Source organism: Thermobia domestica, chromosome 3 (genome assembly GCF_964235325.1).
Source record: "Thermobia domestica chromosome 3, izTheDome1.hap1.1, whole genome shotgun sequence".
In the NCBI taxonomy this organism is placed as follows: domain Eukaryota; kingdom Metazoa; phylum Arthropoda; class Insecta; order Zygentoma; family Lepismatidae; genus Thermobia; species Thermobia domestica.
In genome coordinates, this window is record NC_137456.1 from 122,216,294 (window position 1) to 122,238,488 (window position 22,195).

Consider the following 22,195-nt stretch of genomic DNA (forward strand, 5'->3'; position numbering starts at 1 on the left):
TTTTTCCCTTTAAATGATACTTTTATTCAATAAGACTGCTTAGTGTTATTTCAAAAACACTCAAATATTGTTTAATATAGTCATGCATGAGCTCGTATCATGATTGATGAGTGGAAATTAAGGTGAAACAAAAGGTAATTAATTGTAATTGCAAAGGAAAATATAGTTCTTATTAAATTTTTATTCACCGACTTTATCCTGCTTTACGCATATTTTTATAACGAAATTACGAATTCTTATTTACCACAAAATCGTGTCTCTAGTAATGAGGCACGCAACAATTGCCAGTCTGATGTGGAGAAATCCGGGACGTTGGGACATAGCTACTCCTGTGTTGATCATGGCTTGTGCGAGAGAGCAGAATCCTGTTGGTTGGGTAATATGGTGACACTTAATGCCTTCACAACAGGTTCCAACACCATGGGTTGGTACACGATAGCCAATGTATTCATCCCTTGTTCCACAAAATGGAGCCGTATTGTACCGTTCTTAAAGCTCACACCCCACCACACTATGACAGATGATGGGACCTTTAGACCTTGGAAACACGTTCAACAGCTTAGACTGATGATGATGAGCACACACGGTCATTTTGAGCGTTTAAGAACTGTGTAACTGTGAACAGCTTCTCGTCAGTAAAGAGAATTATCTAGTCACAATTTTCTGCGTAACGCTTGAGACGTTCTCAACTCTCTACTGGCGTAATGGATCAGTCAGAAAGTGACCTGTGCGTTGTTTGTAGGATCTGAATCCCACGTTTTAATGAGCCCTCGTAACATGGTGGTCTCGAAATGAACATCTTTCAGGATATCACTGAGTCCTGAAGGGATTTCTTCGAATCCTTACAGCTCCAGCTTTAACTGCCAGTGATGTCCTCACTGTGCACAGTCGGCGACTACGCTATCGGTCATTTATACTTCCCGTTTCATTGCAACGCTGGATGATGCGACAGACAAGTTGTTCACTTATTTCCAGGAATTTCACAGTGGCGAAGATCAGTGCGGATGGCACACTCACTTTGTGTAGCTCTATGACAACACGATTATCGCAGTCCCCTCACTCCATCGTTACACGTTTCCACTGCCACTAGTCTCACCATGGAATGAACAGTTCAGGGACCTACTTCACCCACAATACCCAGATGGCAGTACTCCCTTATACGTCGTTAGTATGGTCAAACGGCGGTCAAAATATATGACAATATTTATGAAATAATTAGGTATATTCGATATCTTGAATGCTAACTACTTTATTTATTTATTTATTTATTTAACAATCACCAGATACAGCTCAGAGTCCATTTTATATTGGATATGCAACAACAACAACAACAATGGGAAGAATTTGGGAAGGTATCGGCCAGGGCCTGTTTTTTAGTAGGTACCATCCCGGCATTTGCCTGGTAGGACTGAGGAAAGCCCCAGTCAGGATGGTCGGCAGCAGAACTCTAACCCACGACCTCCCGAATGCGAAGCCAACGCTCTACCACTTGAGCTACTTCGCTTTATTATAAATTCAATTATTTAATTATCATATTTTGATACTGTGTTCTTTTCTCACAGAGGCAGACGAAGTGACAGCCTAATCGGATACTATTCATTGACTCAGGTAATTACTCCTAATAATTATTAAGATACAACTTAGATTTTTGATAAGACAATTAATAACAAGATGCAGGACGTTGCCACATACAATACAAAGATAACTGGTGCTCTACATAGATATAAATACTGTAAAAGATGATACGATGATGATTCCAAATTTACGAATTTTGATAAAGAGTAATATAAAATTAATCAATGTTACTCATGCTATGTGCTTTCAGTGGTTTGTGGAGCTGGGGTTAGAAACTTCCCTAAACCGATGAACTACTTACTGAGAATTCATAGTTACAGTTTACTGCAGCTTGAATAAATAGATACTTATTTGGAGTTCAGATAAATAGTACTATCTCAATAGATGATGATTCTTCGTTCAACACGCGTTTTCTTTCTTACCAATATAATATTTCTACTTTTCGAAAGTTTAGTTTTGTGTGTGTGTATTTACGTAGTTAAATTTGATAGAAAGTTCTGTTGTTTTTTGAGGAGGTCTGTGTTCCATTGACCCTCACACCGTGAATTGAATGCGAATGGAGATAAGGCGAAGGTCAGTTGTTGGTGTGAATATATCCAACATACTACCTGGTTGTGGCAGTTCAGTTACACCTTGAACTTACCTAACGACAGAGTGAAAATAGGACCCCAAAGAGCGTCATAAGGGCGTGTATGCTGTACGAGTTCAAACTGAAGTCAAACGCCACTATAGCGGGCCGGAAGATATGCCAGGCCCTTGGTGAGGGTTTCGTGACTACGCGGACAGCGCAGCGGTGGTTTAACAAGTTTAAGGACGGTGACGGAACACTCGAAAACGCACCACGTGCCAAAAGACAAACACATGTACAAAATGAAGAACTTCAGGCAGCAATTGAGGCGAACAGTGGCCAGACATGTGAGGAATTGAGACTACAATTCAATGGGAGTGGAGAAACCATTTGGCAGCACCTCCATTAACTTGGAAAGCACTACAAGTTGGGTCGATGGGTCGCACATGATTTGACTCCGGGCCAGAAGGCAACACGAACAGACACCTGTGTTTCTTTGCTATTTCGTCTGAGGAAGGAGCCCTTTCTGAACAGGGTGTTAACATGTGATGAAAAATGGGTCCTGTACGAACCTATAAGGCGCCGTCATCATTGGTTAGCATCCCATGAACCGGTTCCAAAACAGCCGAAACCAACACTGCACCAGAAGAACCTCCTGTATGTTTGGTGTACTGCTCGCGGCATCGTGCATCGGGAACTGCTACCAGCTGGTCAGAGCATCAATGCAACTGTGTACTGTCAGTAGTTGAGCTGTGTTCATGAAAAACTCAAAACCCTGGAGCCAGCACTTCTGAATCGCAAAGGAGTCCTCCTGTTACAGGACAACGCTAAGCCCCACGTGGCCAGGATGACCTGGAACACCATTCTACGCCTTGGATGGGAAACAATATTGCATCCGCCATACTCCCTGGATATTGCACCGTCCAATTATCACCTATTCCATTCCTTGGACAATCACCTTAGAGAACACCAGTTCAAATTCCTAGTAGAGCTGCAAAATGAACTTGATACCTTCTTCGTTTCACGGCCTACCAAGTTCTACCGCGATGGAATCCATGACGTTCCAAAATGTTGGAAGAAGGTCGTCAATGCTAATGGGGACTATTTTTGATCTTCCAGGTACGTGTTAGATGATATATCGATGTTTGAATGTGGTCGGTGAAAAAGGGACAGAACTTCTTCAATTACCTTTATATTTTGATTGCTGGAACGTTTGTTCGTAGTCTTTTACTATCTTGCTAATTCATTATCGATATTTTCGCCAATGTTAGATTTTCTGAATGTGTGTTTATATGCATTCCTGAGTTTAGGTAGAAAATAGGGGTGAGATAGATTCACGTATCTTAAACATCACAATTAATGCAGCAAAAAGACTGGAAATAAGCAAATAATTAAAATTATGTAAAATGGTCTGTAATAAGCTACTCATAATGTCGGGAGCATTATAGCAGACACTTAGTGCACTATTGCATTACGTACGTAAGTCTGAATATTAAAAAAAGAAAGAAAGAAAGAAAGAAAAGAAAAGAAAAAAGAAAGAAAACGCGGGCATAAATGAATATTTTCTTTCTCTCTCCTCTATAAATCAAAAGCAGTTTCTATGTACAGAAACATTACTGATCTTTCCCTAACGGATTTACATAGAATAAACGTAGTGTCATTCCAAGTAGTCTTGTTCCAAAGATATTTTTTATCATCTATGATCCTACTGAAATTGTTGAACATCGGAAATTTGTGTTCCACTTGCGAAGAAATATGATTGGGTCATCTCTGCCCTTAAGTTTAATGATTTTCTATATTGTTTTTAGATATTAGAAGTTATTCGCCTACTTACTCATCGTAATCTACATATTTTTCTCTTTCCAATTAACATACCTTATAATAAAAAATAATGTGTAAACCTAATATTTATGTACATAGGAATATAGTTTACTGCGTTTTTATATCTGTAATTCTCTCTTTTTCAAGAAAATTACCAGTTATTAAATACATCCTTTACTATTTTTGAACTCTAAGGTTGAATTTTTTTTTTTTTTTTTTTTTCACGGCTTACTGCCTGAGAAATTCTTGGCCTTTTCATTAAATATATATCATTTTTTGTGGAGAGATAACAGTACGTTCCGCCTTTCTTTCCCCATTATAACATGAGAATACATTTAATTACTGTATTTTAAAGGGGGTCAAAATCCTAGAATCAAAGAAAACCGGTAATTCTCTAAGTAAAAAAAAAATGTCTTAAAGCAATGGGTTTTCCAGTTTCATAGAACTTTTTTGTTGAGTTATTACATTAACATTTAAGACAAAAATGTTTCAGTAAAAAGTTCAAAAGTATTAGCATTAACCGTTCTGAAAATGTAATGGATTTTGTGAAACAAAGTTATCACTGGATATTTATGATTAAACCAAAACTTCATTGTTACTATATATGTACAAGGTCGTTAATTTTGATGTGGAGGATGTTTAAAACGCTATTAACAAATTTATACCAATCCACACATTGTTTTGTATTTGTTTCTCGGTTTATGATACTATTTTTCTTGCCTGGCAGTTCGAATTTACGCAACAAATAAACATATCAAGATATCAAGATGTATTATTTCAAAGCACTTGGTAAGAGGATTAGGCAACCAAAACTACAATGTGTCATGTGGATTGCATAACTTAAACTTGCTGGCAACCAATGGAATGGTAGGTTGAAAACCAACCAAGACACGTAGAATGCGGACTGAAGATAGAACTGACAAGTACTGAATAAATATTGTACACGCACTTTCTAACTGTAGAATCTACTACAGGAAAACTATAGTAGTACTTACAAAGAAAATCATACGCCAAAAAGGCGAAAAATCTTCCCTACGTCCCTCCCTCCGAAATCCCTCTTTTTATGGCCGGAAAAATCTCCAACCCCAAAAAACTGGCTTTTTTTAGCAGTTCTAATGTAGTATCATCAATGTGGCTAAAGGTAACATTTTGTTATAAAGATTCTTTTAGAGTAAGATTCCCTTAAGAATTATGTTTTCTATCACAAACATAATGTGACCTTGTACACTCATGTCCAAAATTATTGTCGCATGTCTATAAATATATTGTAGAAATATAATTTGATAACGAATTCGCCCGGTATTTTTTATGCTAGTATGTGTATAATCGGCAAAGACATGTATGTGGCAAATTTCATGTCAAAAGAGCAGTAAATAAGAACAATAAAACGAAAATAAAACTTTTTTGTCAATTTAGCAACATTTTGTTTAACTTATTCTAATTTTCATATTTATAATTCTTTTCCTATGAAATTTATCACAAATATACATTTCCCGATTATACACATAGTATTAGTATTAAAAGTACCCTGAAAGATCATTATCAAACTATATTCTTACAAGAATACAGTTATAGATATGCGACGATCATTTTGGACATGAGTGTACATACAAACTAGGAAAAGTGTTTTGTTCATCGTATTATCACTGAATGACCAACTGTACGTAATTTTTTTTTATACCATGCTGATTACATTGAAGTCATACTGAACTTGTTACGTGTTATTAACATACGTAAAAGAATATACTAACCTGGAGTGTATCTTCATTAGAAGACTGTCGTTGTGCAATAGATACGTAAGTACTTAATAGTGTTTGTGATTGGTTACAAACATCTCGGAAGTTGTTGAACTGCTCTAATTTATAGACGCAAATATGGCATATGTACTTCGGGAGATTATCCTTCTCAGATATCTACAAAATAAATAAATATGCATTATTAGAGCAAATTACATTAAAAAATTGCTGCATTACTAGTGATAGAAAATCACTTTCTTCCAATTTTAATAAATGTCATTTAATTTTTAAGTGCATGTAAGTGTAGAAAGTAAGTTACACATACGTGATAACATTAACAGAAAACCTGATAATCATAATACGAAACAACTCTCGCTTCTAAGTGCAATACTCTCTACATGTAGAAGGTACGAGTTACGAGAAATAAGTTGTAAGTAAGATGAAACAAGTTCGTACTTTCAGCGTAATTTGAAGCTGTGAAGGTTTCCTCTACACGAGTCATCTAAAAGTCGTGCTGTTGCAGTAACAATCACGTAGTCATCTATCCGTCAATCAGATGACCCAGGGTCAATTCTTGGTGGAAATGAAAGAAAAAAAATAGTTTAACGTCCCACTAGTATGTCCCTTAGGACATGAATGATTAATGAAAGCAAATGATTGTGAAAGTTATTTTTTGTGCTCTTTCCCCAGGAGTCGAATCTAAGACCACATGCGCCAAAGGCGCACGCGCTTTTCAGTAGGGAAGAATTTATTCTCTCACTCTATCTTCGTCCAAAATGCAGCTCAGTCCTTTATTAAATTACTACTTGGAAACACTGGGGAAACTACGGTAAAAGCGGTCACAAAGTAGTACTGTTTCACATCACCCATCATGCTCACTGCTCGTGCCTGTGCATTCCTGTAAATTTATCACAAATAAGTTGGTAGAAAAACGAAAAACAAAAATGAGTGTAAAATCACATTAAAATAAACGGTGACACTCAGATTTACAGGTAATAGTATCATCGTGGAAAACATGCTTATCTTAATTTGACCTGACTTTAATTAAGCATATTCCTGACCACTAACATACCAACTCTTACATGAGCATTTTTCCAGTAATGCAGTGAGTAAACCGGGCTAGCTGCAAACTATCTTTGTTATGACCGCCTCGTACTAATAGATTCATTTTGTTACAGCTTTATCTTTGGCAACAATGTTAATGGTCGCTCACCGAAATTTAACTTATATCCATCACGCGTAATATCGTGTCCACTGAAGACTTTGTAAGGGGTTGAGACATGAATCGTACTGAATTAGAACTTCCACTTAATGATTACAAGCGGTTTCCCCAAATTTAACCTTTACCCAACTGGCGGAAAGTCGATTCGTTCACTTAGAACGTGCCTCTATTGCAACCAATATGAATTTTAAAGCATGAATAAATATGCTCCAATAGCTTCACAGCTTCCAACCTAATTGTGAAGACAAATCAAAACAAGCAAAATGATAATACATGCCGGGATGGTTCATTCAAATTTCTGCGAATGGAACGTCAACAGCAGGATCCATGCAGTTTCCTGGGCAGAGAACATGCCTATACAAGCAGTTTAGAGAAAAATAGAATCTGACTAAAATATAAGCTCTAAAAAAGACTAGCTGAATTGCCCGTTCTTTAGGTTATGAAAAATGGGATAAAAAATACTTGAATCCTCTTTCCACTTGGAGAATCATTTCAAAGAAACTGTAATGATAAAAACCCAAAAGATACTCTACTTTTGGCTTAAATTTTTAGCATTCAATCTCCGTTCAAAATATTCCGCCCATTAATCAAAGTAACATGATAAAATCCTACCTTGAGGTGGGCACACAGTCATTTTATACTAGTCGGATGTTTTCCCGACGCCAAAACTATAGATTTGACACTATCTCAGTCATTTTGTACACTATTTTTCATCCCTTCTCACCCTCCATGTTAAGAGGAGCTGAATGTGGAGTTAAGCGGAGAGTGCAACTATTCATCTCAGTGACTCCGAAAACTATTTTTACATTCCTCTTCCTGTTCCTAAGTCTGTCGTACACCTATAGTATTTGCTTCCAGATATTAAGTCATATGTGTACCAAATCTGGAAAATCGCTCCAGACGATCGAGTATTATACTGGAACATACATTATACCGTCCCATCCTTGAAATAGAAATAGGACCAACAACAATATCTGACCATGGATGGCTTCGATATATTTTTACGCGGAAGAGTTAGTATGTAAATAACCAATCTGAACCCTTCCTGCGGTTGACTGTAGACTGCCCAACTCTGAATGAAGGAAGGGTGCAGGAAAGAAAGATATGAAAAGAAAAGAAAAAAAAACTTCTTAATGACCATTGTCGCACTTGTCAGGTCCTTTCCCTCAACGTACCAATGTATTCGTGGTTATATAATACTCCGATTACTCGCAAGTAATGTCACCGAACATAAATACTTTTTATAAAACTCGACTTATCAGCTAATATTCCAAAATGCAGGAAAATAATAAAATTTGATTAATAGTTAGAATTCATTCTTCTGAATAAAATGCATATCCATTTTTTCTCTCCCACAAGAAATAAAGTGGATGAATATATGCTTCATGACAGGTAACACAGTTCATCAAGTTATTTAAATAGTTTTAAAGCGGAACGTTATTTGAAGTTATTTGAAGGATAGTGAAAAAATTAAATTTGGTTTTAGTAAAATGGGCGTCTAATTAAATCTTAACGCTTACTTTCTAATAACAAAAACAGATGAGAAGCATTTTCTTAGAATCAACATTAGTATGTTCATATTTTCACAGACAGTTTGATATATAGGGTTGCTGGAACCTTCCAGAGTTCAAAATTCCCGTGTTCATTTTTGGGGCGGAGGGGAGGGCTCACATAAAATAATCTACAAACCCCCCCGCCAAAAAAAAAAAACACTTCCAAAAATATACTTCAAAACAAGGATTGAAATAACCTTAATGCGAATATAATTACTTTCTTTAATCGTGCTTCTTAGGATATGCCTAGTTTCAGAATTGACTTAAAACATGTATTTATCACCAGAAAAGAATACCATTGAAAAAACAAAAGGTTTTGAAATCACGCACAACGAATTTTGTTTTTGCTTGACCAAGTTCGCTGTAACTGTGTTCAACTGTAATCTATTATTATAAAAATGAATGGGATTTTGTTTGTGCTCGCATCACGGGGAAACGGTTAAACCGTTTGGAATAGAATTTTGGATGTAGTTATCACGTATCTCAAACTCGGCTTTTAACCACGTTAATTTGATTAAAATGCGTATTCTACGGAAAATAGAGGGAGCGGAGTAACTCGCAATCCTGTCCAGTTATGAAGATGAAACATTTTATATACACCCTCCATTAAAAATAGGTGCACCTGTCTCCCAGCGTTTTTGGGAATTTCCATTTTAAATGGGTAAGGGGAGCATTTTATGTAATTTGAAAGAGATGTTGCCTGTTGTTTCTGATCGCATCACGGGGGTACGATTGAACAGTTTGAAACGAATTTTGGAACGTAGTTTATTAATCTATTTATTTATTTATTGTGTTAGATTGATTAAAGAGCACATCATTGTTTAAAGGGCGCATCGTAATGGAAGTAAAGGGGTTGAAAATTTCAACCAAAATTACAGTATCTCATGAGCATGTCAAGTTACGATGATGAAATTCGGTATATAAACACCTCATTTAAAAAAAAGAGGGGGGACACTTCACTTCTGGTTTTTGAAAATTTCAATTTTAAGGGGAGAGTTTTTTTTTTTTTTTTTTTTCCTCCGCATGTCCAAAGTGTGTAACGTTGTAATAAAATGCATTTTCTGTTCTTTGCATTCGACGTGTCTTCAAGTTTGGAATTCAAACGAAGCCGCGTGTTTTGGGGTAGCATACAAAAAAACGCTAATGACATATTAACCACTACTCGGATAAACAGTACTGTATTTGGAAACTTTCATTTTGTATATTCTACTTTTTCCCTATTTATATACGAAATTTGGTATTGTCGAACGGGATTGAGAGAGAATTTTTCTCATAGATTTACTGTAGATATGCAAATGAAATTTGCAACACGTATTACACGTAGACTGCTGTATTTTTCAGGGCAGATTATGTTAAGAGTACCTGTAGTCCGGCCGCTCCAGGGACACTACGAATTTCAAAAAAGGTATTATTTGGAGAGAAATTTCCTTCTCGTACGTTATGCATACATGCGCACATCATTTGAAAGCTTGTTTCAATCTAAAGAAGAGGGGGGCAAGGTGGCTCAGTGTCAGAGCGCTTACCTCTGATGCTTGGGGTCCCTGGCTCGATCCCCAGTGAAGTTTGTGTTGGACACAGTGTCCGTGGAGTTTTCGGGTTACTCCTGTTTCCTCCCACTTTCTCATTTCACTAATTCTTCAATCATTCCTTGCTTTACTCATCGCCTCCCTTAGCCTCAAGGGCATAAACGTAGGACGTTAAACTGAAAGAATGACTTATCAGGCATGATCACTCAGATAAATAGTACTGAAAGAGTAGCTACTTGATAAATTCAACATTTTCCTCGAAAAAAACCTACAAGGGTTACTAGATTTTTGCGGGTAAAGGGGGACGGGAGAGAAGAACTGGAGTGTTGGAATTTCTTTTTTTTTTTTCTTTTTCTAAATCTGATTTTCAGTTGCCAATTTGCTTTCTTACAATATATTCTGCGATCAATGAACCTTTGTAACATGCGACAATCGCACTATATGTCACATATTTCAAGAGATACTCAAGATGAAATCAGGAGTTTTCCGATCTCCTCTTTAATGCAACTATTTTTCATTTGTGTGTGTGTGTAATTATCCAGGTATAGAGTTGAGAAAATGTAAGTAGATCTTTAGTAATTTCGTTTCTTAAGAGAAGCACTTGGTATCCTTGGTTCAAACTATTGATTTGTACATTTGTAATAACCATAAGAAGATTTTGTTTCATTTTCAATTCGTGTTGCCTCTTTCATTCATACTGTGTGTAATTATAAAAATGTTGTGCTGAGAAATCCTTTTCTAAATGAAGTATTTTAGATTTGTAATTAACTGATACATGGAGGAAGACTAATTATTATTTGTTTCTACTAATACGCAAGTATCTATTTCAAGAATGAAGGAAGGTAATGTCTGTAGCTAAGGATAGAAACATACCGAAGAGACCTCGCGATGGAGGTCGAGGTTTAAGTCGCGGTCACAACCTCGATACTGGCACAAACACATGGATTCAAATGGGTAAGCGCATGCCGAAGATGTACGCTACATCGCGACCTAGAGGTCGACTGCGAGGGTGAATTAGTGGTCGCGATGATAAACAACCGAGTTTGTTTTTACATCGATGTTCAGCGGCAGCATCGCTGTGGCTCATGTGCTCATTGGTTCTCCCTGAAGCGCTGCACGGAATAAAGTCTTCATTTGTTTAGAATTTCCTCCGCAGAGTATTGTGTGTGTCTATGTTCAAGATGTTTTGCTGCACTATTGAATTTGATTATGAAAGACATATTAATAGAACTAGTGAGGAATGTTCCAGCACTATGGGATAAGAAACACAAACAACATAATAGGCACGTTTTAAATAGAGAATAGAAGAAAATAGCAACTGAAATGGGAATGTCAGATAAGTTATTCATATTATACTTTAGCTTATTATTACATAAAGCAATGGCGGTTACAGGGAGGGGCTTTCAGGCTGAAGTCCGTAAATTGTGGATTTATAGAAAAAAGGAAGCTACTGTTAATAATATCTATGCTTAAAAACTTCACGTCCCCCCTCCCAATTCCGAGATTGATTTTTTTTTTTTAAATGGCTTCTTCTAAATTTGTTACTGATACAAGGTAAATACCTGTAAAGAAAGGCACGTATCCATGGGGTAATGGAACTGCAGTGACGAAACTTCATTTGCTGAAGTTAATACCCCCCTTTACCTCGAAACCTTAAGACATCTTTAAAATATATATATTTCTCGCCTCAGTGCTGAAAGAGAGCATTTCTTCACAGAAAATTGAAAAATATGAAATTATTTAATTATTGATAGAGATGGACAAGAGATGAGACTCCTGTCCATATTTTTGCGGAACAAGAAAAGAGATTTTGGAATTTCTTATATCTCGTTTCGAGTCCACCCCTATTTATATAAACTGTTTGGTCCTATCAATTTCAAAATGTGGTTTCGCAGTGATTTTTTTGCACTGACGGAATAATTTCACATGCGTCACAGTAATGTTTCTCCTCAAACTGAGAACCTACAGCGATGGTGCGACCTCCTCGCTATGTGTACCTCCATTCATCGTGACCTAGACATCCAGGTTGCGACCGCGACTCAAACCTTGATCGCGAGGTCTCTTCGTTATGTCTTTACCTTACGAAGGTTGCAAGGCCACGGAATTCGATCTTCGCGACCCTTCCAGCTGAGTTTCTCCATCCACTCCCGACTTTGAACACACTTTACAGGATAGCCAGTCTTATATCTAAATTTCCTTCTAGAAATCACAAATCAAGGAAACAAAAGAGCAAATAACGAAATGGTTAGAATAGAATTCCATTATTATTATTATTATTATTATAGTAGTAGAGGTATAAATATTTTCAATCAACACCAGAAACTAAATCCATTACGTGAAGTAACTAATCCTTAATACATTAATGGTTTTCAACTCTTTAGTTTCTATTCATATTTTCAGTCTCCATAAGCTAATTTTGTTGAAATAGACGGAAGCATTGCATAAAGCCCTTTTTGTCTAAAGTTGGAGATAACTCTTTTCGAAACTATCCTTGCAGTTAGCTGAATTCACTTTCTTAAGCGAAGTTCGTTGATGTAATTAATCCTTACTATAAAAAGGAAATTTCTGAGTTTGTAAGTAACGGTAATTCCTAATAGTTCAGTCTCAAACAAATGCTAATAGATATCGGTAGTGTGCAGACAATTGCACATTTAGAATTATTGTGACGATTTAATTGCAACTCAAAAACTATATTTTTCAATTGCCACTAACAGTTTTGGTACTGTTGGACTTTCGTCTAATCTAAATGGAAGTTCTGAATGGTATCTCGTAACACACGTTTATCAAATTCATCACAATCCAATTTGTATCTTACAGAATGTGGTTGTTTCTTACATGAAGTAGTTAATAAAGATTATTACTAGCTTCACGTTCATCTTTCCGAATTTTAGAATATTCTAATATAATTAGACACACTGTAAATTAATTTGATGTAATAAGTATTTTAATCACATCCCACTTGCTTTTTCATCACATTTATCTAGAACTTCTTTCATAACTTCTCTAGTTTTACTGTGAATCGTTTGTCCCTTCCTACGAACTGAAGCCATTATTTAAATGGATTAAATTATCACTAAAGAAAATCTAATAAGATTATTTATCTTTTATCTTATTCAAAATTAATTTGCAAAACAAACAGGAGTTTCACGAAATTCTGCTCTTCTTAAAAATAATAGTGAAAGAAACTGCCTTGGTGGAAATAAGTAAACACTTCGAACATTGCACTAAGTCTGAACACATGCTATCCACTAAGACGAACCCACCACTAGGTAAATATATTTCTTGAAATGGAAGAATTTTGGGAAAATAAAGCAACGGATGCGGTGCTAAATGAGTGCACTGTCCATTCCCAGCATGAAGAATATTTTTTTTTTTTTTAGTTATTTATTGTCAAGTTTTCATACATAATACCCTACGCTACAGAACAACGGGACCTTGTTTGTTTTGTTGGACCGAGGTCTTCGTGTTTTTCTCTTTGGTATGAGTTAAGTGCTGAGACTAACAGTTAAAAAGCTGGAGGCGCTTTCTCCCCATTTCATGGCATAAAAATGTAAGCAAATATTTGGAGTTGAGATAAAAGCATAGGTGCAAGATGCTAACAAGAAAGAGATAAGATCTAGTCCAATGGCATTTTGACGTTATTACACACGAATTCTCTTAACTTTCTATATATCAATTTACACATAATAATAATAATAATAATAATAATAATAATAATAATAATAATAATAATAATAATAATATTGCTAATGGTAATAAGTTGATAATGAACGCTAGCCGCGAGAACTGCAGTAGTGGTTATGCAAGGTGAATTGATTTACAAGATTATTTTCTAGTTAGAGATGGAGGTATTGAAACTGAAAAAAAGAATTATGTCAATAAATTTTTATTATTAGTTAAATATTGTCTTTAGATTCTACCTGGGATCTTGTAATTAAACTACAGCAAAAAGAGTAACACATTTACTCTCAAATACAAATACAATAAATTCATTGATAAGTTGTCAAATGATTTTTTTTTTTTTTCATTCTTTACTTTGAATGACCATACTGAGATGGAATGCCGCTGTTCGCTAACTGCTGGGTAGTCAGTGAAGCTTGATTCACTAAACCTCCGCCCCACAGAAAATGGTCAGAGGGTAACATTTCTTTTGATTTCTACACAAACATGGCATTCGCCGTATCCCTGGCAACTCTGTAAAAATGTGTGTCTTTGGAGAATTATAAACAATTATGACAGTTTTCAGAGGGCGAAGACTACACCCTCCGTTCCCCACTTCCTCACCCCAAACTTGTTTTCTTCTCTGCAGTGGATAGTAGTTCATTTCTTTTTGTCTCAGAATATAGTTTTGAACACTGTCACAGCGTTCGATCGAACACGAATTAAATTCGTTGTGAATGACTTCCAAACATTTTTTTTTTTTCACAAGTACTGTGTTCTAGCTGGAGATGATCATTTTATGAATTCATATTTGAAGTAAATTCTGAGACTATGCGTATACTAAAAAACACGATTGAAGAAACATAATGATCACGTTAAGGTTATTTCAATCCAAGTTTTGAAGTATATTTTTGGAAGTTTTTTTTGGGGGGGAGCTTAATAGTTTTATTTTGCTGGGGGTTTTACCGAATAAAATCCACTGGATTCCTTTCGCGTTGGGAAAAATTCCAACAACTCTGATGACAAAAGTATTCTGCTTCAGTACAAACACGACGTTAGGCACTATTCGTAGGATTCCTAAAATAGTAGTCAACATTCTCAAAAGGAAGATGAAAAGTGGAAATAGCAATTCACATACTGGTTAAGACTACGAGCTTCATTTCCGATGAAAAGAAGCAACAATTTCGTATTTCTGGAGTGACGCAATTCCAGTCATACGTATTGATACTGCATAAAAATAATGAAAATCTCTTCAAATCAAAATAGTTATAGAGCATCTGACGCTCACAAGTAATACAAAGACTGTTATTACCTGATATTATTATTAAGTAGTAATAAAAACAACAACAAACAGAGGGTCGTCTCATGGCTACATCACACGAAGAAACGTCGCAAATCTGAAAGAAATTAATTTCTGTAGACACTCACACAATCGTTGTCACACATTCACGGTTTGCCCAAGTGGATCCAGCCTAAAAGAACCCGTTGGGCTTTTTCAGGCTGGACCCACCTGGGTTTTTGAGCGTTTTGTTACTCTATTATTGGTACAACTAAGGTGATCACATTGAAAGTGATTCTTATCAGATTTTGGACTTTCCTTTAGCGAATTAGATGCTTTCACGTTAAGGTATACAACATCCAACGTAAGACTTTTATAAAGTTCTGAATTCACTGAATGAATACTAATTTTAAAAAGCTTACTTTAGCTTGAGATAATTATAGAACAAATGAATGTATGGATTATGCTCATAACATATCTGAAGTACAATATGCAATTTTATATTTTACAAAATACTTTCCGTGAATACTGTGCTCGCCGACTCGCGACGCCGAATGACGCTATCCCTCATACGTTGACGGATTTAAGGCCATAGCTGCCGGTACTACCAATAAATATGTAAATACATTAGTAACTATTAGTATTATTTCTTACCTTTGATGGTAACACAAGTATTCTTCAGTAAAATTTGGTTTTCCAACAACAGTTTAGTTCCGTCGTTTGTTGCTACTCTTCAAATAAGCATTCTGTAGGATCAACACCAGCAATAGCGTAAAAATTCTTGTCAAATTTACAAAGCTTAATGCTCGGAGTTCCGAAGACTACGTAACGCTTTCTATTTATTTCAAGTGCTGAATTCAAACTTTCGTACTAGTGGAAGTTTCGATGTACAGTAAAGAAAGTTGCATTTTCGGGAAAACCCGTCGTGAAAGAAGTGTTGGGAAATTCCCGTAATTGACCGCACACAACGTCGGAAAGCGCAATAAAAGTACTTATTTTACGCTGGAAGATATTTAATTTCATTTAAGACATTTTGAAACATTCACTTTATAAAATATGAGTTATATCTTGGTTAATTGTTTCAAATTAATTTTCGGGAAAGAACCGTCTTGCAACAAGTCCTCGGGGAAATTCCCGTAATTGAACGCATAAAGTATCGGAAGTGAATATCAACAATAAAACCATTTATTTTACCCTGGAAAATATTTATTTTATATAAAACATTTTGAAACATTTACCTTATAAAACATGAATTTTATCTTTATTTTAAATTAATATATTAGGGGTCAATCCATCTGAAGTGGTCCAAAGATTGGGAAAATGTTTGCTTGACCATCTCCGAAAATTATAAAACTTTCAGTGTGACGAACCTTGTGTATGAAACGGTCAATAACATCATTCACGTTGTCGTATGTGCAAGTGTTTCTGAATGACGGCCATCTTTGTTGTCGACGGAAAACCATTTTTTGCATTTGCAAGCGTTTACGAAAACTACAGTTGCTCAGGACGTACATATCAGACAAACTCCAATCAAGAACGAATGTTTAGAGGAGAGACTGAGGTACACGCAGAACATATACCCTTGCTTCTAAATAAATCTGCAGGGATACAAACCAATACATGAAATCGTGAATGATGTTATTGACCTTCTCATACACAAGGTTCGTCACACTAAAAGTTTTATAATTTTCGGAAATGGTTGAGAAACCACCTCTGGACCACTTCGTATGAACTGACCCTTTGGGGAACGCCAGTGAGGCTCCTGGGAGGACTCGATCCACATTTGTTCGTTTGTCTGCCTGTACCAGACACACTACAGGATTCAACTTTCGGTCATTTAAGTTATAATTTTCAGGGTACAAGCACGAGATACCCTAAATTTCGTGTATAAATTTTGGCGGCATACCAATATAAAATTTTGGTGGCCATTAAAAAAAAAAAAAACTGGCATCCACGCTACAAAGCGCGATTTTCGGTCTCCTAAGTTGAAATTTTGAGGGTAGAAGAAAGAGACATTCTAAATTTGCTGTAAAGATTTTCTCGGCGATCCAATGTAAAATTTCAAAATGACGGTCTTTTTTTCAAAACAGCAGTGAAGAGAAAAATTGTAACAAGTTGCGACAATGACAATCTTGAAATATATATGAAGGGTAAGGGGAAAAACCAGGATTTTCCATATATGTGCTTTATCGGGTGTTTTGCCCTATCTGTTGGTGACTCTTGATACTATTTGACAGTATATGCCATGCATGCGTAGATGCAGAAATGTCCATGTAAAAACGGGCAAAAGATATAACTAACCCTATTCCTTTTACGTGGTTTTCAATATTAAAACGCCATTTTCTGGAAAATGCAGTTTTGTGACATTCCTTTTTTTCCCCCTTACCCTTCATATCACATTTTAACACTTTTACCCCAAAGATATTCGAATATTTCAAAAAAATTAAACCCGAAAATATCTCCCCCCCCCCCGAAAAAAAAACATATGGTCCCAGGTGGGTTGGATTTTTTCCAAGAAAACCCAGGTTTTTTCAGACCCTGCACACACTGCTATTAATTGTACACGTCTTCTCCATCACCTCTTATAGTGCACTGCACTATGATTATTTGTATTCCACTTCCTCCTACTCCATCTGCTGGCTATACTATTCTCTTCTCAGCGTATTGAATAGATTATGTTGGTTGCTTCACACACGTAGATCACCGTGGGAAGAGTAAATCTTCCGATGATCAAAGAGCGCTGAATAAACGAAATAGTATGTGGCGGACCAAACGTTCCGTTACAACACACGTACATATATTCATTTTTATTATTTAGATATGAGTATCCCTTGCTCCTCTTAAAATATTTTTTTTTAAAAAAACGCTGGTGATCCCGCTCTCCCCTTAGGATATGCATTTTAATCAAGTAACATGATAAAAACCCCGTTCGAGATAGACTGAAAAAAAAAAAAAAAAAAACGCCGCTTTCACGTGATTCAACCCCAAACAAGATAATTTCATTTTTATATTATAGAACATTAATCTAAACAGTTTAGTTTGAGCTTTATTCTATCTATTTGATCAATTAGACATTTGCAAGAAATTTTATGCAGTGTATATATATATTTGCCACGAGAAATAAATTAAAATGCAGAAGGAAATCCCTTAAACATAAATAAAACTCACAAGGCCATCATATTAAACGTTCTCGTTCTGATTTCTTAAATTAAATAATTCACGCTGAAATGATTACTGAAACATTTACTTACCAAATATGAAAAATGTAAGCGTTTTCGACCAAGTCTGACCCCCTAAGAATAAACAAATATTTCTTTCATGAGAAATGATTATGCCATATTCTAGGGTTGTTAATGATATATGAACACAACTGCATGAGAGTATGAGAAAATGGACAGAAAAATACTCATCCTCAAGGGGACTTGTCCAGTTTTTACAAACAATAAGTTATACAAGGTTATAAGGCAATTAATGAAACGAACAAAATGGCCTAAGTCAAATTAATAATAATAACTAACTGACTATGGTCTATGGAATCGGGAGGTTCAATGTCGCGTTCACAAAAGCTCTCCACTGACTTCTGTCCTTAGTCAACTGGATCCAGTTTCTACTTTGTGTTCCTATTCCTGCGAGATACATCGTAATACTGTCCTCCCACCTGAACCTAAGTCTTCCTTATGTTCGTTTTCCGATTGGATTTCCAGTTAAAACTTAGAAAGTTTTTCTACTTTCTTCCATTCTGGCTACATGACTTGCCCATCCGCACCTCTAGACTTGAGAATCCTAACAATGTTTGGTAAACGGTATATATTATGCACTCCTCGTTATGAAGTTTCCGCAATTCTCAGTTTCCGAACCTCTTGGGTCCGAATATTCGTATCAGGATTTTATTCTCAAATACTTTCGGTCAGCTTTCCTGCCTCAGAGTATGAGACCATAGCAACCATACAACACAGCAGGCATGGTTATCGTTTTATATATTTTAAGCTTCACATTCCTCGACATTCGCGACGACAAAAGATTTTGAACTAAACAATAACATGAATTCTCTGCTTTCAGTCGACATTTAATTTCTTCGTGGAAATAGATTTGATTTAATATTGATCCCAGATATCTGAATGTATACCACTTTGCCGAAAGAATTATTTGATACTTTGACTCGTCCGTAACTTGCAGTATTAGGATACTGGCAAACTTGCATGTATGTAGATTTCTCTGCATCAGGATTGGCTGGTTTAAACCAGCTGTTTTTTTTTTTTTTTTTCAAAAAGAAAAAAAAACTGGTTTAAACCAAAAAACGAAAATGGTCGTAAAAGTGTGTGTTCGTAAAATCTTGATGAACATACATTTGTGGGTTATCACTAGAGTATGGATTTTTATGTAATATCAACCCCCTAAATATGTACATAAATATATAACAAAAATCGCTTAAAAATGTACGAAATATGTAACATTATATAAGAACATGTAATATTACATATGTTACATATTTATGAAAACGTAATATTAACACGCGTATGAGTATGCAATATTTTAACGAATTATGAAAATAAAAAGGAAAATCTACTACATTTTATCCTGCTTAATGCAAGTCCCCCAATGAAGTGAAATGCTTGAACAGCTGAGACAGCCATACGTCACTCACGTGACTGATTGCAGGATAATAAAAATCAGATGCGAATGAAGGGAGATGTGAATCGGCTAGAAACAGGAAAGCCCCGAAAAAAGCAATGCATACGGCATATGTACGTCAGAAATCTCATGTGTAGGTGGTCCCGTTTCAAATCTGAAACCTTTTACACTAAATGCGCATCCGTCACCACGGCCCAATCTTGAAATGAATTATACGCAATATACAAATTTAAATACTAAAAGCAACTTAAGACGAAATGTATTCTCTTATATATATTTATTTCAAGCAGGGAAAAGCAATCCTATATCTTTTAAACAATACCGCCTGAACTAAGATTGAAGAATATTTTCACTAATGAACATTTTTAATTTGAAATAAAGTACTTAAAAAAGATGTGCCTGCAGTTCAACTGTGTGTTGTTGCACAATGGGTTACAAAGTACATTTCCAAATGATCAGAAGTAAAATTTTATAGGCGATCGGATAAAATATTCTTGTAAGCAGAGAATGATCTCTCATCACATGAGGTAACAGGGGCGTATTTCAACAAGGGGATGTAGTTGGGGGAAATATCTTTAGGGGGGGTTCTTGTTTCAGCACTGAGAATCTCACACACTGCCAATAGGCTGTCGTAACCCGAGTTTCTTTCCAGCACTGCATTTAGTTTCTTTCGAACTTTTTCTCCTACATCTCCACACACACCTTGCAGCAGTCTCTTTGCATCCTCTAAGAGGCCGCCCAACAGTCTCTAGCTTTTTAATGCTTGTAGGTAGCCAACCAAAATTGCTGTCTATGTATGCGATATCACAAGCTACTTTTGAGTCATTAAACAGTTTCTGAGCAATGCCAACTGACACAGCAGACTCCGATGGAAATGAATGAACAACAGGCTTAACTTTTTGAAAATGTTCATTGTAGAAATGTACTGCCAGTACCCAAGTGTCCCATCGCGTTAGCACAGGCTCCGGAGGAAGTGGCACGTCTGGCAGTTGATCTCTGTAAACTTGAACACGTTGTGGCGCCTTAACAAACCCTTTTTTCGTGGAAGAAACTAGTTGATTTACTTCGCAAAAGTTGTCTCTCACCTCTTCAGCAACACGCTGAAGAGCATGGGCCATACAGGTGAAATGAATTAAGTGAGGGTAAAAACTGTAAGTGCCCTAGCCGCTTTTAACATGTACGCTGCACTGTCTGTATAGAGAACAAGGACTTTTTCTTCCTGAACTCCTCCCGGCCACAACACTTTAAGACCATCGTTTGCAAAGCGAGCAAATGTGGAATGATTCATGCATTGCAGCAATTTACTCGCAATAAGATGGGATTTAGATGGAGCATCTTCACTTAACTTTCCAATCACTAAATTTGCTACATAGTTGTTTCGTCCACAGAAATCCAAATATATGAACTATCTATAGCTTCCCTATAACAAACTTCGAGATAACACTTTAGAAGAGTTGATTCGTCGGGAATTCGACGGCCGCAGTACTTCTCCAGAAAAGCACGGTATTTTGGCACTTGAACTTTGTTCCAAAGAATGTTAGCTGCTATCACTGCTTGAAGCTAACTCACTCACTGAAGTATCTTGATGCATTTATGTCAAGAGGGTTTGTTTTTTTGCAGTTCACAAATTTTTATTTCTTTAATGGAGTGCACTTCATACATGTTGTTCTGAGATTTCATTGAACAGGCAATTGTTTTTATCACACACTTGGCACAACACCACTTTACCGTCCGTAGTAAACGCATCATCGATAGTTACCCACGACCGCAATTTCGCGGATAAAGTTGAGGCAACCGGAGCCATTTCTAACTTCGACGGTCATTACAGAACACGTGCGTTTGCAACTGCAATATTAAGAGTACTGTCCTCCTGTCATTCAGTTGAATAAGCGAAGTTCTTTGAAAGCTCAGGTTACCTGCTATGATATTGCCATTGTCGCCAGTTTCTTGGAACGAACTCTTGCAGTAAACTCCTGAAAGCATACTACCATACAATTTTAACTTGAATTACAGGATTTGCATCATCTTTCTCCCCGCCCAAACTCCGATAACAATCAAATAGACTTCATTTTAGGAATTTTCTGGCCAGTCGCCTGTCAGGCACGTGATCTGTCGCCTGTCTTCCTCCAGAATTGAGAATACAGGACGCTGCTAATGTACCCCGGAGGGAGGATTTTTACTTGTTTCCTCTTATATTTCTTTTGTTATCGGCGAAAATTCTGTGAAACATGGTTTGAAAAATAAAAAAAAAGAAAGATTTCTCTTTCGGTAAATAAACGAAAAGATAGACATGACAGAATTGAATCTAGATGCAAGCCTTACACAGTTGGAGTTTATTTCTTTCTTTATTTATTTTAAATTAAAATTTCAGTAAACGCAAAATTTTAAGACAGTTTTATGTAAAAATATGTAGAAACCATAGAAATATGTAATATTGGTCAAAATATTTAAAAGTATGTAATACGAAACTTGAGTTGAAGCACCCTACAGGTGTGAATCAAACATTTAAGGATTTGACGAACCTACATATGAAGGAAAAAATTGTAATTACATACAAATTCGGACATTAGTTATCACGTTTCATTCCCTTATATTATTCGCATTATATTCAGATCTAAATTCC

The 22,195-nt window shown here is 36.1% G+C and overlaps 1 protein-coding gene across 6 annotated transcripts in view; it reads right to left on the reverse strand.

The window, feature by feature from the left end:
• LOC145680688 (uncharacterized) overlaps positions 1-22,195 on the reverse strand; it is a 216,430-nt gene that overhangs the window by 184,140 nt on the left and 10,095 nt on the right. For all 6 annotated transcript variants that reach the window (XM_081751582.1, XM_081751580.1, XM_081751585.1 and 3 more), the window contains exon 2: positions 5,716-5,877. In XM_081751582.1, coding sequence (XP_081607708.1) covers positions 5,716-5,877 — 162 coding nt within the window. The remainder of the gene's footprint in view (positions 1-5,715; positions 5,878-22,195) is intronic.